Below are 16564 nucleotides of genomic sequence, written 5' to 3'. Positions count from 1 at the left end.
GCTTTGTGGAAGGGTTGACGGGTGGGGCAGAGGGAGGTGCTGGCAGCTCCACTTCCCTTGAGTTAGAGGGGAAAGGAAGAGTGTCAGGAGAGGTGAGACTGGGGTAGAGACCTAGAGACAGCAGGTGAGCGGATGAGGGGACCACAGAGGAAGAGTGGCTGGTGGTAGTACCGGGTCCTGGTGGGGCCTGCATCAGGAGTGTGCTGGGTGGGGTGGGGTTGGACAGGGCCCCCCAGTTGGAGAATCTGGCCTTGGGCTTGAAGAAGGCCTGGTGGCCTGAGACGATCCTGCGCTTCCCGCTGCTGGTCGGCTTCAGGGGTTGGGAGCAGGGTCTGGGCTTTTGTCCTGTCTGTAGGCGTGGCAGCCCTGGTGTGGACAGTTTGTTCCCTTCCTGGGTCCTTGTGTTTCTTTCTCTTTAGGCTGGGCCACCGAGTTTGAGAGCTGCTCTCCCAACCCAGAAGCCTGGGGGTGCTTTATCCTTCTTCCTTGTCCCATGTGATCGTCCTCTGTGGATTTTTTTAAATCACGGTAAAATTACGCATAACATCAAATTAACCATCTGAAGCATTTTTCAGTGTCCAGGTGGTTCTTTTGTACACCCAAGCTCCAGAACTCTTTGCACCTTACGAAACTGAAACTGTCGCAGTTGCCAGCCTTGGCTCTGACCTCCTGAGCCTGCCTTCCTCCTCGTCCTTGGAACCACTGCCATGGTGGGGCTGCCATCATCCCAGCTGGGCTTCCTGTGGCTCCCCCAGCCTGTCCCTCTTGCCTCAGACAAGTGACCTTCCTGGCATGGAAAACCGATGCCGTTACCCCTGCTTCCAGTGCTTTCCTAGCACCGTTGACATGAAGGCTTGATACCCAGGTCCTTCGGGATGTGATCCCTCCCTGCGGGCCTCTGTTGTCTCTGCTCCAGTCTCCCCATGTCACGAACTGGCCACGTGGGTTCCCTTCCCCAAGTATTTCTGTGGCCTCTGCCTAGAAACCCGCTCCCCTCCCCTAGTGGCCCAGCTAACTTCATCTCTTCCTGCTTCCCTGTGGTTTCTCTCCCGATTCTACTCCATGAGGCCCACGCTCTGCAGTTAGCCAGCCCAGAGGGCTGTCCTCCGAGGCCCCAGGCAGCCTGTGAGGTACGGCATGGGAACCTGGCCTTCTCCCCTGTAGGCCGATGAGCTCTGTGCCGGGGTTCTGGGCACACACTGAGGACTGCCTAAACCTTGGAGACCAAATGGGGGGATGTAGGCAGATGGAGACAGCATCAGGCCTGCGTCCGGCTTGGGCTTGGCAGACCGCTGTGCTGGGCATCATAGAAGCCCATCATGGAATCCCAGCTCTTCAGGTCTCCTGAGGTCCCACCGTAGGGATCCCAGGGGCGTTGGGAAGAAACAGTGTCTGAACCCCCAGCAGGTGCACACTGGGGGACTCTGGTCTGGGACGGGGCAGATCTGGGCAGCTGTGGGCTCCGGCCAGTAGATGACTGTTACGCCCCCGTTTCCTTGGTTTCTGTGTCCGTGCTTGGAGACTGGCAGCTGGCCGTCATCCTCGCTGGGAGTGTGGCCACATGGCAGCTCCTCCCATGCTGTCTTGAATGTTCACAGGGCCACACTGTTTTCTCTGCTTCTGCTACAAATGTCAGTCAAGCTCAAGATAGTGCTCACCGTCCAGACCCAGGAAGGTCCACTCCTCTGTGTGTTTATTAATAACCCAAATTTGATCCACAGGGGTGGCTGCTTTTCTGCCTGTCCCTCTGGGCTGGGTGCTGTCACTGCGGTCTGCCCCAGCAGTCCGATGGGGCTGCTCTTGTGCTGCTCTGCCAAGTTCCTTTCCTTCCTGGCCAGGGACCTGGGGGCTGGGTTGTCTGTTTGCAGGTGATTGAGTCCCTCCTAACCTACAGGGTAGAATTCATCCAGACCCTCTGAGGCAAGCAGGGGGCTCTGCTTTGCCTTCAGGTCAGTGCCGCTTATCCCTGCTGTCCACCTCTGCAGATGGCTGGTGCCTGTGTCCTTACCAGGGTGGGGGGGTGCGCACGTGCCTTGGTGCGTGTGCGTGCCAGGCAGGGGCCAGCCGCCAGCCTGGGCTCTGTTGTCATACCCGGACCCTGGCTGCTTCCCCTTCCCCCCCGTGATGGCCCACGGAGGCAAGCTGATGTGACCATAGTGGGATTTGGAATTGGATCTGGGTCTGTTACTGGCAGTTTGGTAACCTCAGTAAAGTCACTTAACTTCCCTGAGCCTCTCCCTGGATCTGTAGAGTGTAGGTGGGGATGCTTGCCTTGTGTTTTTGGTGTGAGGATTGAGGCGATTCAGGTGACGTTCTCCACATCATTTCCGGCACGTAGGGAGTGTTTAGTAAGTGGTAGCCGTTCTCAGTATCACCCTGAGTAGCGATAAGAGTTTTCTGGGGTTTTCCGCACTGTGTGGTAGGCTGTGCCAAGCTCAGGCAGGAAGTCAAAGAGAAGGCCCAGTTTTGGCCCTCAGGGGTCTTGTGCTCCGGGCCAGGCACGGGAGTGGTGGAGTAGAGTGGGATAGGCTGTGCGGCGGGGACATAGGGTTGGGATACGCGCAGCCTCAGAACACCCAGTTAGATGGTGCTTGGGGGCTCTCAGCACTGGCCAAGCCCTGGAATCACCTGGGGCTGCTGCTGGCTTTGTTGACGTAATAGCATGACCGGAGGACAGCTCCTCCCACGTGACGTAGCTTTGGCAGTGGGAGTCCGCTGGCCACTTCCATTTTATCTCCCCACCTCCACTGTCTCCTGGCTGTGGGGTTTTTTTTTCTTTTTAAGATTTTACGTATGTATGTATGTACAAGAGAGAGTGAGCACGCGTGAGCGCCCGAGCCCGGTATGGTGGGGGCAGAGGGAGGGAGAGACTCTCAAGCAGACTCCACACTGAGCAGAGCCCAGTGCGAGCCGGTCCCAGGGCCCCGCGATCATGATCTGAGCTGAAACCGCGGCGGCCGCTTAACTGACTGAGCTGCCCAGGCGCCCCTGGCTGTGTATTATTGTGAAGCAAATCCCAGATGTCATGTTTACAGGCAACAGGAAATTTCGGTTTGTCTCTTTGAAAAGAGAGGGACTTTTAAAAAAAAAATCATAAGCAACAGTAACATCTGATCTTTAAGAACTTTGTAGTCACAGGTTAGGTTTTTTTTTAAAGATTATATTTATTTATTTCACAGAAATATAGCGAGAGAGGGAACACAAGCAGGGGGAGTGGGAAAGGGAGAAGCAGGCTCCCTGCTGAGCAAGGAGCCCAATGCGGGGCTTGATCCCAGTTCTGGGATCAGGACCCGAGCTGAAGGCAGACGCCACCCAGGTGCCCTCCAGTAACAACTTAGGAACATAAACTTGTGACTACTCTCATTCCGTGATTACCATGCAGGTTTTGGGTTTTGTTTTTTTTTTTAATTTTTATTATTATTATTTTTTTTATTTATTTGACAGAGAGAGATCACAAGTAGACAGAGAGGCAGGCAGAGAGAGAGAGAAAGAGAGGGAAGCAGGCTCCATGCTGAGCAGAGAGCCCGATGCGGGACTCGATCCCAGGACCCCGAGATCATGACCTGAGCCGAAGGCAGCGGCTTAACCCACTGAGCCACCCAGGCACCCCCAGGTTTTGGGTTTTATAGTTTGTTTAAGTTGGTATTGAGATAAGGTACCTAAGGGCTTTTTATTTTTTTATTTTTTTAATTTTTTTTTAAGATTTTATTTATTTATTTGACAGATAGAGATCACAAGTAGGCAGAGAGGCAGGCAGAGAGAGAGGAAGGGAAGCAGGCTCCCGGCTGAGCCCCGATGCGTGGCTGGATGCCAGGACTCTGGGATCACGACCCGAGCTGAAGGCAGAGGCTTTAACCCACTGAGCCACCCAGGCGCCCCTCCTAAGGGCTTTTTAAACTCCTGATGCTCAGGCCTGCTGGAAGGTAGAGCGATGTGGATGGAGGTCAAGTGTGGGTTTGGCTTTCCGTTCCACTGGGTTTTCGCCCCATCTGTGGCTCTCTTGGCTGTTGTCGTTAGTTTCTAAGAGTCGGGTTAGAGCAGCACTGCAGATCTAGGCACTGGGTAAGTTCTTCACGGAAGTTGTTCCTGCCCCAGGTCCACTCACTGCAGTGGTCGCAGCCCACGGGGTCCTGTGGGTACTGGGCCAGGAGGGGCTCTGATGACGGGATGGCCCCAGAGCAGGGTGGGGGTAGTTCTTTACACACTGTTCAGGAAGGACCATCGGATGCGCGTCAGAACAAGTGTTGACTTCTAGAGTATGGATCGTTCAGTTGTTTGATTTGGACAGAAGAATGGTCTTTGTCATGCTCTAGAAGCAGATGGCGAAGGACCTCCTCCTTTGGGGCAGGGGTGCCAAGCAAGCAGAGATTCCTTCTTCCTGACTCCAAGGTCGCTGAAAGCCTGACGTTCCAGGAGGGCCCCTTTCTGAGGCCGAGTGTGGGGGAGTGGGGAGCAGGGTTCTAGATGGAAAGGGACCTCTGGGGCTCCCAGCCTGCGAAGGAGCGCACTGGTATCACTGAGCAGCTGGGCCTGCCATTTAATGTCATTTTAATTGATTTAAACTGAAAAGGACACATGTGATTGGTGGCCTCCACATCAGACAGACAGTAGCTGAAGCCCCCTCTTGTCCTTTACTTTGATGCCCTGGTCCAGGCATGTTTCCCAGGCTCTGAGCATGGCCTTGTTTCCTTTGGACTCAAGTTACTACCATGCTGGGCACACCCAGGCCTGATGGCTCCTTTCTCCCGGTCCCTCAACTGCTCCAGTCACCAGGTAGGCCACCCGCATATTGGAGTCGGGCTTGTCTGCCCTCGTTCCGTTGCGCTCTGTCCTCCAAATTACACAAGATCTCTCTGCTGGTTTCAAGAAGGCAACAAGACAAAGCCCAGGTAACACGGCCCGCTCCTGTGCTCTGGTTCTCTTTAGTGCTAGGGGACGGGTGGCCACGTGCTTCCTCTTGGGTCCCCTCTGGCTAGCCTCGCTGGCCTCAGGGTGGGCGCGCATGTCTGGCCATTAGCTGTAGCTGCTGGGGCCTTGGCATTTACCCTGATCCTAGTCCCCCACCTCCCCATTTTATGCTAAGAGGAGGGCCAAGCCGTGGGAGGGGGGGTTGGTGTTCTCAGGGCAGCCCTTTCCGGAGACTTGCCCTGGATCTTCCTGTGTAAAACTCTTCCTGTGATTGCAGACTCTCGAAGGGTGTGTGCTTCCTGGGGTTGCTTCTTCCGTTATTATCATTCCACTTTGCCCAAAGCCTTTCCTGGCTCGGCTGGCTTTTGGGTCCTTGTCAGGGCCGCCTTCTCCGCGTCCGCCGTGTTTTCTCCTGGACAGGTGGGTGGGGCTCACCCAGAAGCCAGCAGCAGCCCTGCACACCTGTTGTCTGGCGCAGGGCCGTGGCCGGCCTGGAGGGTCAGCAGGTGGCACTGTGACGCTAGCTTGCGGGGCGGTTGGTTAAAGGGGACTTGCCTGCCTGCTTGTCCCTGTGTGGGGTCCTCCTGACTCAGTGACCCCACTCACCTGAGGGCATGGTACCCAGGAGGTGCCTGGCATATGCTAAGTGGGCAGGATCGGCAACAGCGTTGGGGTGAGGGCTCGCCAGAACCAGAGGAAATCAAGGTCGGAAATCAAACTTGGGAGGACCTTCCCTTTGCTTTTGCCCCACATCCTATTAAGCCATTGTCTGCCCCCTGCTTGCCTGCAGGAGGGAGATGGAATTGCTGCGAAGCACACAGGAACCGGCTCCCCCACTTGCTGTGGTTGGCACTGTTTCTTTAGTGTCCACACAGACAGTTTGTTTCTTCTTCCTTCTGATGTTTACCCAGCCTTCTACAAAAGCACGAGAGCTCACTCAGTGTCCAAGAACATCTTACAAGAAAGCTGAGTTGAATTCAGGTATTTGGGGATGGATGACCTTTGTCTGCCAAGGACACATCTAGATCTTCTTAAGGTTTGCACGTTGACTTTTCCCGTTATCACTGGGACCCAGATCCTGGGCCTCTCTGTCAGCCTGCTGCCTTTGGGAAACCCCTTTGGCTCCTGGGTTCTCCTCTATTGTCCGGAAATGGAGGGCTGGGAACGGTACCTGCATAGTGGTACTCGGTTGGTAGAGCTGAGCATGATGGAGGATAGAGGGCAGGAGACAGAAGAAAGGCAGTACCTCAGCCTTTTCTCCAGGCTGACATCTGGGGGGCAGGTGTAAGAACTCGGGGCCCCGTATGTGAGGGGCAGCTCCAGAAGCCCGGCTCCTGGGCTCACTGCTCTTGGCTTGGCCCCGGGCCCCTGGCCTTGGTGGTGAGTGATCACAAGCCTGACTTGCTCATCAGCACGGTCTTACGTGGCCCCTCTCCGCTGCTGTTTCCTGTCACCCTGTTGCTGCCTGTGTCCTCGGGGAGAGCCGGGGCCCCAGGGAACAAGTGACAGCTTGGAGAGAGGCGGTAAGGGGGAGCACGGAGTGAGCGCAGTACAGCTGGCCACGTGGGGGTGTGTCAAGGTGCTATGGGAGAATCAAGAAAGGGGGAACCCGGGAGGGTCAGGAAAGGGTTTTTGGGGAAGGTGTTGATTGAACTGGATCTGAGTCACTAGAAGAGGAGAAGCTATCGCAGACCAGAGTGCAGTGACACGGAGACCAGGCGAGCGAGAGCCCAGTGTGTTCCAGGAACGGCCTCACCCTCGCCGTCCGGTGTTCCTGGAGCAGAGCGTTGCGCGGCTGGTGAGGGTAAGGCCGAGGCGGGACTGGCACCGGAGGGTTGAAGCTGAGGGGTGACGTGGTCAGACTGTCTCGGACGAAGGTCGCTCTGGTTTGCTTTCAGAGTGTGGATCACGAAGCTGTGTGGTCAGGGGTCAGGAGGAGGTTCCTGAGAGCTGTTAACCAGCTAGGAGACAAGTACTGAGGCCATCCCCATGGGCAGTGGGGATGACCCGCCCTGGAGATGGTCTGTGTGGAGGTGACGTGGACAGAACTGGGCGGGGGCTAGGGGCAGGAGGAAAGGGGGCAAGGTGGCGTGCGCGCGGAGTGCGGATGGACCAGTAACAGCCTTCAGCACAGTGCGGTGTGGGGACGGTCTGTCCACTGACAGGCTGGGCTGGACTTGGCTCAGGGACCCCCAGGGACCAGCCTTTAGTAGGCAGTTAGATGTGAGGGTCTGGCCCAAGGTGGGCCCTTTCGGGGATGAGATGGCCGGGCGGTGAGGGTGGCTTGAGTCGGGCGGGGAGCCACGGGAGGAGCCACGCGAGGAGGGCGGCCTGTTGGCCATGCCGAGTGCTGCCAAGTGTACGCCCCACGGATTTCAGAGCCCTCCGTGGAGTGGGCTGTTAGGCCATCAGTGGTCCTGCGAGTGACTTGGCCGGGGCAGGCCCTAGCTGGGTTGCCAGATGGAGGGAGGGAGGACAGGCCAACAGGAGGAAGAGCTCCTTGAGAACAAGTTTCCTGGAGGGAAGAATTACCACAGTTGCCCAGGGAAGGATTGGAGGAGTAGGTCTAACAGGAAGGCGGAAGGCGTGGACTCGGGGCTGGGGTGGGTGGGGGGTGCTGGCTCCTGACCCGTACTGAGGGAGAGATCGTGAGTTTGGGCTGTGAGCCCGGGCCAGGGCGCCAGAGCGGACTGCGGTTTTGGGAGGCTCCCCGCACAGCTCTGGTGCTAGTCTCCGTGCGTCTGCCCGGGCTCGTGGTGGCAGCCCTGGCGCTCCATAGCTGGAGATGGGCTGGCTTGGGGGGCAGTGCTCTCACTACCTCCTCCCTGGGGATGGCCTCCCTGGGTAACCAGGGGGACAGCTGTGGTGGCTTCCAGCTCTGCTGGAGTCCTGCTCACGCCAGCCAACCGGCTGGCCCTGTTGTGCTGGGGTCACTCTTGGGCTTAATTGCCCCATCTTTGCCTGCTGGGTCCAGCAGGTGGCACACGGGCCCTCCCCCAGCCTGTCACCATCTGAGAGGAGGGGCCTCTTCCACATCACCGGGATCTATGCGGAGCTGCCCAAGCACTTGAGCACTCAGAGCGTGGAGGTTTGGGAAGTTGGGGCTTAGTCAGACTTGCCTTTCTTCCTGGGTCCCTCCAGTGACTTCTGCCCTGCTGACCTAAGGCAGGTGTGTTGCTTCTCTCTGGCTCCTGGGGTGTGTGGGAGCTCCTTCCACTTCCAGGGCTCCAGCCCAATGGGGGGCAGGCTGGTGTATAGTCAGGGGCTGAGACAGGGAAACCTGAGCCCTGGGCCACGAGGTCTGGCTGCTAATTTTAGAGAGCACATGTCATAGGAAACTCTCCCTTCCTGCCAGGAACCAGCAGTCTGGCTTTCCCCATACTGCCAGAGGCCCCTGGAGCCTCTCCGCAAACCAGGAAGCGTGATGGGCATCTGAGGGCCCCTGTGTGCCCGCCTCCCCCCCCCCCCCGAGGGACTTGCTCCTCGCAGGGACTCTGCCAGGGTCCACACGGTGGGCGGGGTGGGGGGCGCACACCGTGTTTCTTGCCCCGTGCCCTCGGGCCGTCTGAGAGGCAGGTGTCCACAAGAACTCTGGGAAAGCTGGCAGGCCTTGGGAAGGCTGGCCTGGGAGCAGGCATCCGAGGCTGCTTTGTCTGCTCTGAGCAAGCACTTTGTTGTGGAAACACTCAGCACAAAGCAGCGTCTTTCCCTGTTCCCCAGGGGTGCCTTCCTCATCTGTGGCCAGCCTGAGCCTCTGTCTCAGGTGTGTGGGGAAAGTGCCTGCCCTCCTCCCCCACCCCAGTTTTTACTGTTTGAGCTGTGCGTTTGTCCGCTACCCTCTCCTCCTATCAGGTAACTGCTCAAGCACAGGGCCGGCTGTCGGAATGGAGCAGCAGGCCTCCCCCACCCCCGGCCGCCACCTGAGGTGTATGCCTGGGCCCTGGTTCTTCCTTTTCTGCTCCCCCAGTGCCGGAAGAGCTCACCATGGCAATGTTGTCTAACAGCTGTGTGTAGAGCGCGTTTAGGGAGGGGGCGGGGAGAGAAGAGTCATTTTTTCTGTCTCTCGTTGGGCGTGGGAGCGCTTCCCTCCAAATGGAGAGTGGGTGGTGGGCGCAGGCTTGGATCCTGGGTTCATACCGACTGCAGTGGGGATTTGCCTTGGCCATTTTTGGCTCTCAACCTCTACCACTTGCCTTAGCCAGTCTGCCCTCTCTGACATGGGCAGCAGTCGTGCCTCCCCTATCAGCTAGGTGTGAGGATTGGGCCCAGAGGTCGGAAGTGCCCCCAGATGCGAGCTGCTCCTCTTTACCAGGGCAAGCCTGGGAAGATGGTGCTGTGGCTTCTTTGGAACATCTGGGTGCAGGCCCTCATCTGGAAAGGACTAGGTTTGGGGTCCTCTGGCTATAGCTAGGCCTGGTCTGGGGTGTCTCATCAGTGTGTTGCTTCCTGTGCCTTTGGGACTGAAGGACAGCTCCAGAGCTTTGGGCAGCCGTTTTGGGGCAGTATTAATCATTCTGGTGGCAGGAGGACAGCTCTCAGGCTCCGCCTTTTCCCTTCTGTTGCCATACCCAGGCTGGTGGCATCTTGCTTGGCTGCCCTGGCACTCTAAGAGGACAGGTCTAGGCTAGAGGCAGGGTGGAGACAGGAACAATCAAGAGGAGTTCCTGCCAGCCCTTTTCCCTGCTTTCTTCCGCTCAGTTTTCCTTCTTTTCCAATTGTAGCCTGCTTAGACGCCTGGTGACACTCATCTCCCAGCAGGCCACGCTGCTGGCGTCCAACGAAGCCTTTAAAAAGCAGGCGGAGAGTGCTAGTGAGGCGGCCAAGAAGTACATGGAAGAGAATGACCAGCTGAAGAAGGTGCGTTCTGCCTGCGGGGCTCGGCTGTGTGACGTTCCCTGTGGGCCTCAGGGCCACTGTTGGCCTGTTGGGCTGGGAGTGTGTGACGCTACGGCTGTTGGCCAAGCTGAGGGGTTGGGTAGAAGGTGAAGGGGTAGTTCTCGGGAGTGTGTAGGGGAGGGATCCGGGGACTCGACAGGGACGGGGGTGCCGTTGGTGCTCCCTGGTCTCTACGGCTGCCTCCGGCCACACTCTCGCCTGACAGAGCCGCCTCTCCAGTGAGCCAAGCCCTGTGCCGTGAGCCATGGGCCGGTTAGCACAGAACAGTGCGGGATACGGCCTGTGGTCTCCTGAGGGTTGTATCAGCTGGAGACAGAGTAGGGACGGGAGGTCGCCAGTCTCGGGAGGCTTGTGCGAGGAGGTGAGGTGTGAGCTGAGCTGGGAAGGAGATGGGTAGACGGACCTGGTTCATTCATAGATGGGATAGAGTTGCATGGGCAGGGATGAGTTTGGGGCTCTTGGCCAGAGTCAGCTGTGGAGTCTGGGGAGAGGAACAGAGGTCATTGGTCAGTTGGGGGTGACTGGCAGAAATCTCCAGAAGAGAGCAGATTGAGTCATTGGCTGGACCGGTAAAGCCCGCAGTGCTGCTGAGAAAGAGAGGCAGGGCACGTGGCCTAGGAGCCCATCTGCACTGACATTCCCCAAGGGTCAAGTGCCCGAGGCCGCTTGAAGAATTGCACTCCGTGGGGAAGACAGAGTTGGATCGCCAGTTTGCCTGCCTGCTGCCTCCCTCCCTCCCTCCCAAGTAACCCCTGCCCTTGGCGTCGTGCCTAGGAAGCTGCTGTTGGCGGGGTGAAGTCGGACGGTAGGGATGCCGAGAAGAAGGTGGAAGAAGAGAACAGGAGCCTGAAGGCTGATGTGAAGAAGCTGAAGGACGAGCTGGACGTCAACAAGCAAAGTGAGCATTGACCTCAGCTGTCGCCAGCCCCTGAAAGTCTGGATGCTCCCGCAGTGGTGGCTGCCCCACTTGTGCTGGAGTATGAGTAACAAACTCGCCCTTGGGCTCAGGAGCTGGGTGGCAGCAAACAGCCCTCGGCTTGCGCAGCTGCTGGGCTCAGTGGTGCAGTGTCTGTCTCGGGGCCCAGGGGGCCCCAGCTGCTCCGAGACTAACCCCAGAGCATCGGCCGGCACCAGGCCTGGGGAGCGGTGCTCTCTGTAGGTGGTGGCGTCACCAGGGTCTTTGGGGCAGGGACAGAAAGAATTCGGGACACTATCCCAGAACCGCTCGCAGTGTTTCCGGAGAACCTGCTGTGACCCCATCTCCCTTCCTGAAGACCCCCCCAACTTGCTTTTTGCTCTCAACTGAGGGTGAGAGTCTGCTCCTTGCTGCCTTCTCACGCTGTCGTCCCATGCTCTCAGCCTCCCTGGAGTCTCCTGCGCCTAGGGTCACTTGGGAGTCCCTCCGTCAAATGGGCCAGGGTGTCCTTGGTATTTTCCCACCTCCCCCAGCTGTGTTGGCCAGCCCTGCCCCACTTCGGGGGCCCTCACGGTAGCTGGCAGGGGAGCTTTCTGGGGGGCGTGCTCTCTCGAGAGCCTTAGAGGGGACACGTTCAGATCTGTATCTGGTGTCCGGCAGCTGGGATTTTTCTCTCCCTAACCCCGTCTTTCTGTTTCCTTTTCCTCTTCATCTGCACCATCCCCAGAATTAGAGAAGGCTGAAAACGAGGCTCTGGCCATGCGGAAGCAGTCTGAGGGCCTGACCAAGGAGTACGACCGCCTGTTGGAGGAGCACGCGAAATTACAGGTCAGCCGCAGGTGTAGTCTGCTCTGTTGGAGAGAATCAAAGCTCCCTGCACTCCTGCACCCCCGTACCTCCACACCCGCACAGGCCCAGAGCGGGCCCATCCCCAGACTGGCCTGCCTCAGCGGAGCCTATGAGAGGCCCTAGGGGCAGGCTGGCTGCTTTCTCTCCCGCTCCCCCTTTCTTCCTCCTTTGCCACTGACTCTGGGTCTAGAGAAGAGCCTGCCGAGCAGTGCCAGTCTGGGCCCAACAGCTGGAGCCCTTTCTCGGGCAGGTGGGTGTGGCTTGGCAGATGGCAGCCGCTTGCTAAAGTGGCCTCAGCAGTGCGGTGCGCCCTCTGTGCTGTTCCTGCCTGGCCTCACCCCTGGCATCAGTGTCTTTGAGAAGAACGCTTTCGCTTACGCGTGCACCTGGTCTGTGGTGCGGGGGCCCCTGCGCTAGTCCAGATCTGTCGCACGGAGACTCTGTAACGGGCAGCCGGCCTTCTGCACGTGGGCTGTGGGGGTGATGCAGGGCCGGGGCCACCCACCTATCCCGTCCCCGCCCAGGACCTGAGTCCTCAGATTGGCTGAATGTGGAAACTCAGGTGGCCTGGAAATTAGGCGTGACGACTTGGCAAACACCCCTAAGTTCTGACAATTTGCCTTGTTGCTTGGTGGCCCAGATTTGGCCACCACAGGGGCTGAAGAGGCATGACCCAGCCCCAGAGGAGGACTGGTGGTGGCCTCAGTGTAGGGGGGCTCACTGGCAGGACCCACAGAGAATATACATACAGAACTGGGCAGGGCCTGAGCTGGGACTTGGGAGGGACTGGAATGCAGGGCCTGCCGCGGGCCCATGATGGTGGTTGGTGTGGGGCCCTGCGGCTTGAAGGGAGGAGTGACGGAGGAGGCTCCCGGCTGCACCTCCCTGGTTGGTGTTAGGGTCACAGCCTTCGCTAGAATGGGGCCACTCCTGCCCTGGCAGGCCTTTGGGTGCTGCTGCGGTGGGGGGGCTCCTTGCTCCCCTGGTACCTGTCACTTAGGGAGAAGGCAGCAAGCTGGGTCTTTAGGGCGGAGGGCCAGGGGCTGAAGGGGAGGGTACATCCTGTCGATCCCTTGCCTTGTGGTTTCTGTCCCTTCCAGGCAGCAGTAGACGGCCCCACGGACAAGAAGGAGGAGTGAGGCTGCTCCTCCCCGCCTGCTACCTGGCCTGTGCCCGCTGCTGCCTGCAGCCTGGCCTCCCGGGTACTTCGGTTCGCCCCCTCCCGCTTCCCGCCCCCTTGCGCACCTCGCAGTTCAAGCTATCCCGGCGCACTGCAGAGGACCCGGTTGCCGCCCACTCAGGATGAGTTCGCGAACATCCTGGCCAGCCAGGCATGAGGCAGGCATTGCTTCCCACTGAGTTGAGCCGTTTTTTGTGTTGCGTGTTGTTTGGGGCTCCAGGGCACCTTGTCTCTGGTCCTGCTGGAGGGTGGATGGAGCAGGCCTAGTGGAGTTTCTCTTGGGGGCAATAAAGGTTGTTATCACGTGACTGTGGTTCGTGTGTGTAATTGGGGCCACCAGGAGGCCACCTCTTTCTGCCATCATGGGAGTGACCAGGAAGGTGGGGCAGGTAGCTCTGATAGAGAACCCCAGTCTTTGGTCCTGGAGGCCTTCAGATTATTTTCCTCTAGGTTATTCCAACCCCTAAAGGTTCCCTCATCCCAGGCTAGGCCCAGGCTCACTCACAATTGCTCTCTCTGTACCTTTGCCTCGTGCTCCCCAGGCAGGCCATGTTTTATGACTCCTTGGGTTAGGGCGTGTCTGACCTGTTGGGTTGGCCACTGGGTCCAGGGACTCTTGGGAGACTCTTTGAAGTGCTGGGGCTTCCGGGTGACAGAGTTGCCTGCCTGAGTCCTGTTCGTCACATTTTAGGACAGGTAGAAGGTGGCAGGGTGCCACGAGTCACTCCCTGCCTCACTTCCTCCTGAAGGTTTGCAGGATGACCTCACTCATGTCTACTAAGAGAGGAGACCTGCCCTTGACAGTGACCTCTGGCTGGCTCAGGGTAGAGCTTGGTGTGGGGGAGGGTGCCTTCTCTGCTGCCTGCAGCCCTGGGAACCATCGGGCGTGTCTCCTGGCTTAGCGCCTGCTTTCCCAGCGGTGTCCCCCTTGGTGGTTGGCCCCACCGGCTAGCTTCAGTGGGTGGCCTCTCCCGAGCGGGGCTCGTAGTGTTCAGGACCAGCTCAAGAGCCCGGGTGGCTGGGGCTCCTGTGGCCTGTCTTCCTATGTGGCACTTGTGCTTTGCTGGCCTGGAGAACGGGGCAGAGGGAGCAGGTTGGAGGTGTTTTGTTTTGGAACTGTGAGGCTCCCGAAGATGTTAGTGCTAGTGGCTAGCTTGTACTCACACACCTTCTTACTCTGCCGGGCCTGGGCCAGTGGCTGACTTCTCCGGTGTCCCCTCCCCCTCCCCATGCTTTCACGAGCTGCAAGTTGGCGTCTGATGGGGCGTATGGGTGGGGGACTATGGGTGAGGCTCTGTGGGTGCTGTGCTAAGCTGAGGGATAGTCCCACTTTTCCAGGAAGTGTTCCCTGACTCCCTTGCCCTCCCTTGAGCTCGCCCTTCTATGAACCTGTAGAGGCCAGAGTCCAAACAGTGCATCTGTGGGTTCTTCCCCGGCCAGCTTCAGGCCCTCCCTGCACCTCTGTAGTGTTGGGCCCTGGGCCAGGCAGAGAGAAGAAAGCCGCGGCTCGCTGTTTGTGGTGCACCATGTAGCTGGGCTGGCGGGGCAACAGGTCAGCCCCGGCCGGAGGGCTGCTCGCGGAAACCCGCACGCGCGCTGTTGGAAGTGCTGTTTCCTAGCAGCCCTCGGCCCTGAGTGAGCCTGTTCCCCACCTGCACCCTGCCCGTGGCTGCGGCGGCCCCGTGCACACCAGGTCCGGGGCCGGCTGCTCTCCTTACCGGTCTCCTACTCGGTGGCCAGACCCCACGTCCTGAGCCCCTTCCCCAGAGGCAGAGTGCAGAGTAAATGGTGACCGCCCACTGCTCTCAGGGCTCCAGCCAAGCAGCCCAGCCTCCGTCGACATCTCCTTTTACGATGTTGATGTTTCTCGCGGCGGGTGGCGGGTGGCTCGGGGGCTATTCGGCGAGAGGTCCCGCAGACCTGATCCCAGGCGTGGTGGTAGCTGGGGGCGTGGACATGGTAAGGAGTTGCTCTGCGCCCAGGGTGCGGGAGCAGAGCAGGCCTCGGGGCGGTGACCCTTGGCTGCAGACTCCATTCTGTGGGCGTGGAGGCAGGAACTCTCGCTGGAGGAGTCGACAGGGCGGGGCACAGTGTGAGGGGCCCGGGACCTGGCCCGCGTGTCCCGCCGGGAGGTACCTCCACGTGCCCGCACAGGCCTGGCTTGCACCGCAGTTGGGCCTGCTCAGACAGTGCTCCTTTCTGAGTTCTGTGGGGACCTGCCCCCTGTCCTGGTTAGTGGTGACCCTCAGAGCATGGCCCACCCTTGGCTGTCTGGTTGAGGGCTAATGCACCACCTCCTCCTCAGGAAGGGGGCCGTGCCTTGATAGAGTGCAGGGACTGGCCTGGGAGGGACTGCAGGGGGCAGCGAGCCAGGAACCCCCCCCCAGCCTCAGGCTGGCATCCAGAGTGAGCGCCGGGCTCCCACGCCTTGACCCACCGTCCTGCTCTCCGGTTGCAGCCACTCTGTGTGCCCTCCAGAAGCAGCCTTCTGCAGCGTCTGTGTCTGCTTTGAGGCTCTGCCACGTTGTAGCAGGGCTCAGAGTCTCCTTTTCTTTAAAGCTTTTATTTATTTAAGTAATTTCTGCACCCAACGTGGGGCTTGAACTCACGAGACCCAGATCAAGTCACATGTTCTTCCAGCTGAGCCCACCAGGTTCCCCATTTCTTTCCTTTTTAACAAAGACATGGATAGGCCCTGTTTTATTATCCACTTCCTCCCTCAGTGAATGCTTGGGTTGCGCCTACCTCTTTTTTCTTAATGCCACCCAGTCAAGCTCTGGCACGCACCCCCTGCTCCGGAACCTCTCCTGTGTGGGTCTCCAAGAAGCTCGTTGCCAAATGCAGCGAGCTTTCTGGGGCCTCCTGTCTCTTGACCAGCAGCAGCCCCTGCAGAACCCCTTGCTCCTCCTCCCTGACCACCCCCTGCCCTGGTGCGCACGTATGTGCGGCCCTTCCCGAACCGGAAGGTCACCCTGCACCTGCCCTCTCGGGGTCCCTCTCAGCCCTCTGGCCACCCCGCCTCAGTCTCCGTGGCTGCTCCCTCTCTCCTCCAAGAGTCCCAGAGCCCCAGGGCTTGCTGTGAGGGCTGCTTCTCCCTCTACACGGGCTCCTGGCCGCCCTCTGTGAGCTCGTGCAGGCTCCGGGCTTTCAGAGCCATGTTCATGGCTGAGAACCTTTCTCCAGTCCAGACTCTTTCTGGAACTGCAGACCCCTTGTCCACCCTATTGCCTACACATTTCCGGCGAGGTGATCTCTCTGGTACAGCAGGCCCTCAAGTCAGCTGCCACACACCCCCTTCACACCCTCTCCCTTGTCTTCCTGGGCTCAGGGCCTGCCAGTGCCGTCCTTCCTGGTGCCCAGGAGCTCAGGGTCCCCCGACTCCTCTCTAAAACCCACATCCCAGCCACGCACAGGTCATGGGCTCCACCTTGCAAACAGGTCCCTAATGTGAAGATTCACTTGGGCCCTGCGTGGCCAGCGCCCCAGTCCCACTGCTGTCTGCCTCCCCGGGTCCTGCTGCAGCCTTCTCGCTGGCCGTCCCAACCTCCTGCTCACCGACCTCCTGCTCACCTGCCGTGCGTGGCTTGTGCCTCGGAGCTTACCTGTTCTCTGCAGCATTTGGGCACCCTTCAGCAGACTCAGCACCCATGACTTCCCACCCACCTGCCCTGCTCTCTGGCTCCTCTCCCCCCCTCCTGTGTACCGGGTGTGTGGGGAAGAGGTGCTCTGCCGGCTCTGGGACCTGCTCCACTCCCAGGTCCTGGAACAGTGCCGGGCGCAAGGATCCTCGGAACAAACGCCCTGAGGAAGCGGCT

The 16564-nt window shown here is 59.1% G+C and overlaps 1 protein-coding gene across 2 annotated transcripts in view; it reads left to right on the top strand.

Annotated features, from left to right (window-relative positions):
* The window catches only part of LOC111139175 (B-cell receptor associated protein 31), a 28377-nt gene extending 15320 nt beyond the window's left edge, over positions 1 to 13057 (top strand). For both annotated transcript variants that reach the window (XM_022491357.1, XM_022491358.1), the window contains exons 5-8: positions 9630 to 9765; positions 10579 to 10702; positions 11448 to 11548; positions 12670 to 13057. In XM_022491357.1, coding sequence (XP_022347065.1) covers positions 9630 to 9765; positions 10579 to 10702; positions 11448 to 11548; positions 12670 to 12708 — 400 coding nt within the window. In that variant the 3' untranslated portion in view covers positions 12709 to 13057. The remainder of the gene's footprint in view (positions 1 to 9629; positions 9766 to 10578; positions 10703 to 11447; positions 11549 to 12669) is intronic.
* The last annotated feature ends 3507 nt before the right edge of the window (positions 13058 to 16564 follow it).

This window comes from Enhydra lutris, unplaced genomic scaffold (genome assembly GCF_002288905.1).
Source record: "Enhydra lutris kenyoni isolate GAN:26980312 unplaced genomic scaffold, ASM228890v2 scaffoldscaffold96, whole genome shotgun sequence".
NCBI lineage: Eukaryota > Metazoa > Chordata > Mammalia > Carnivora > Mustelidae > Enhydra > Enhydra lutris.
This window is presented reverse-complemented; position numbering and strand designations above follow the sequence as displayed.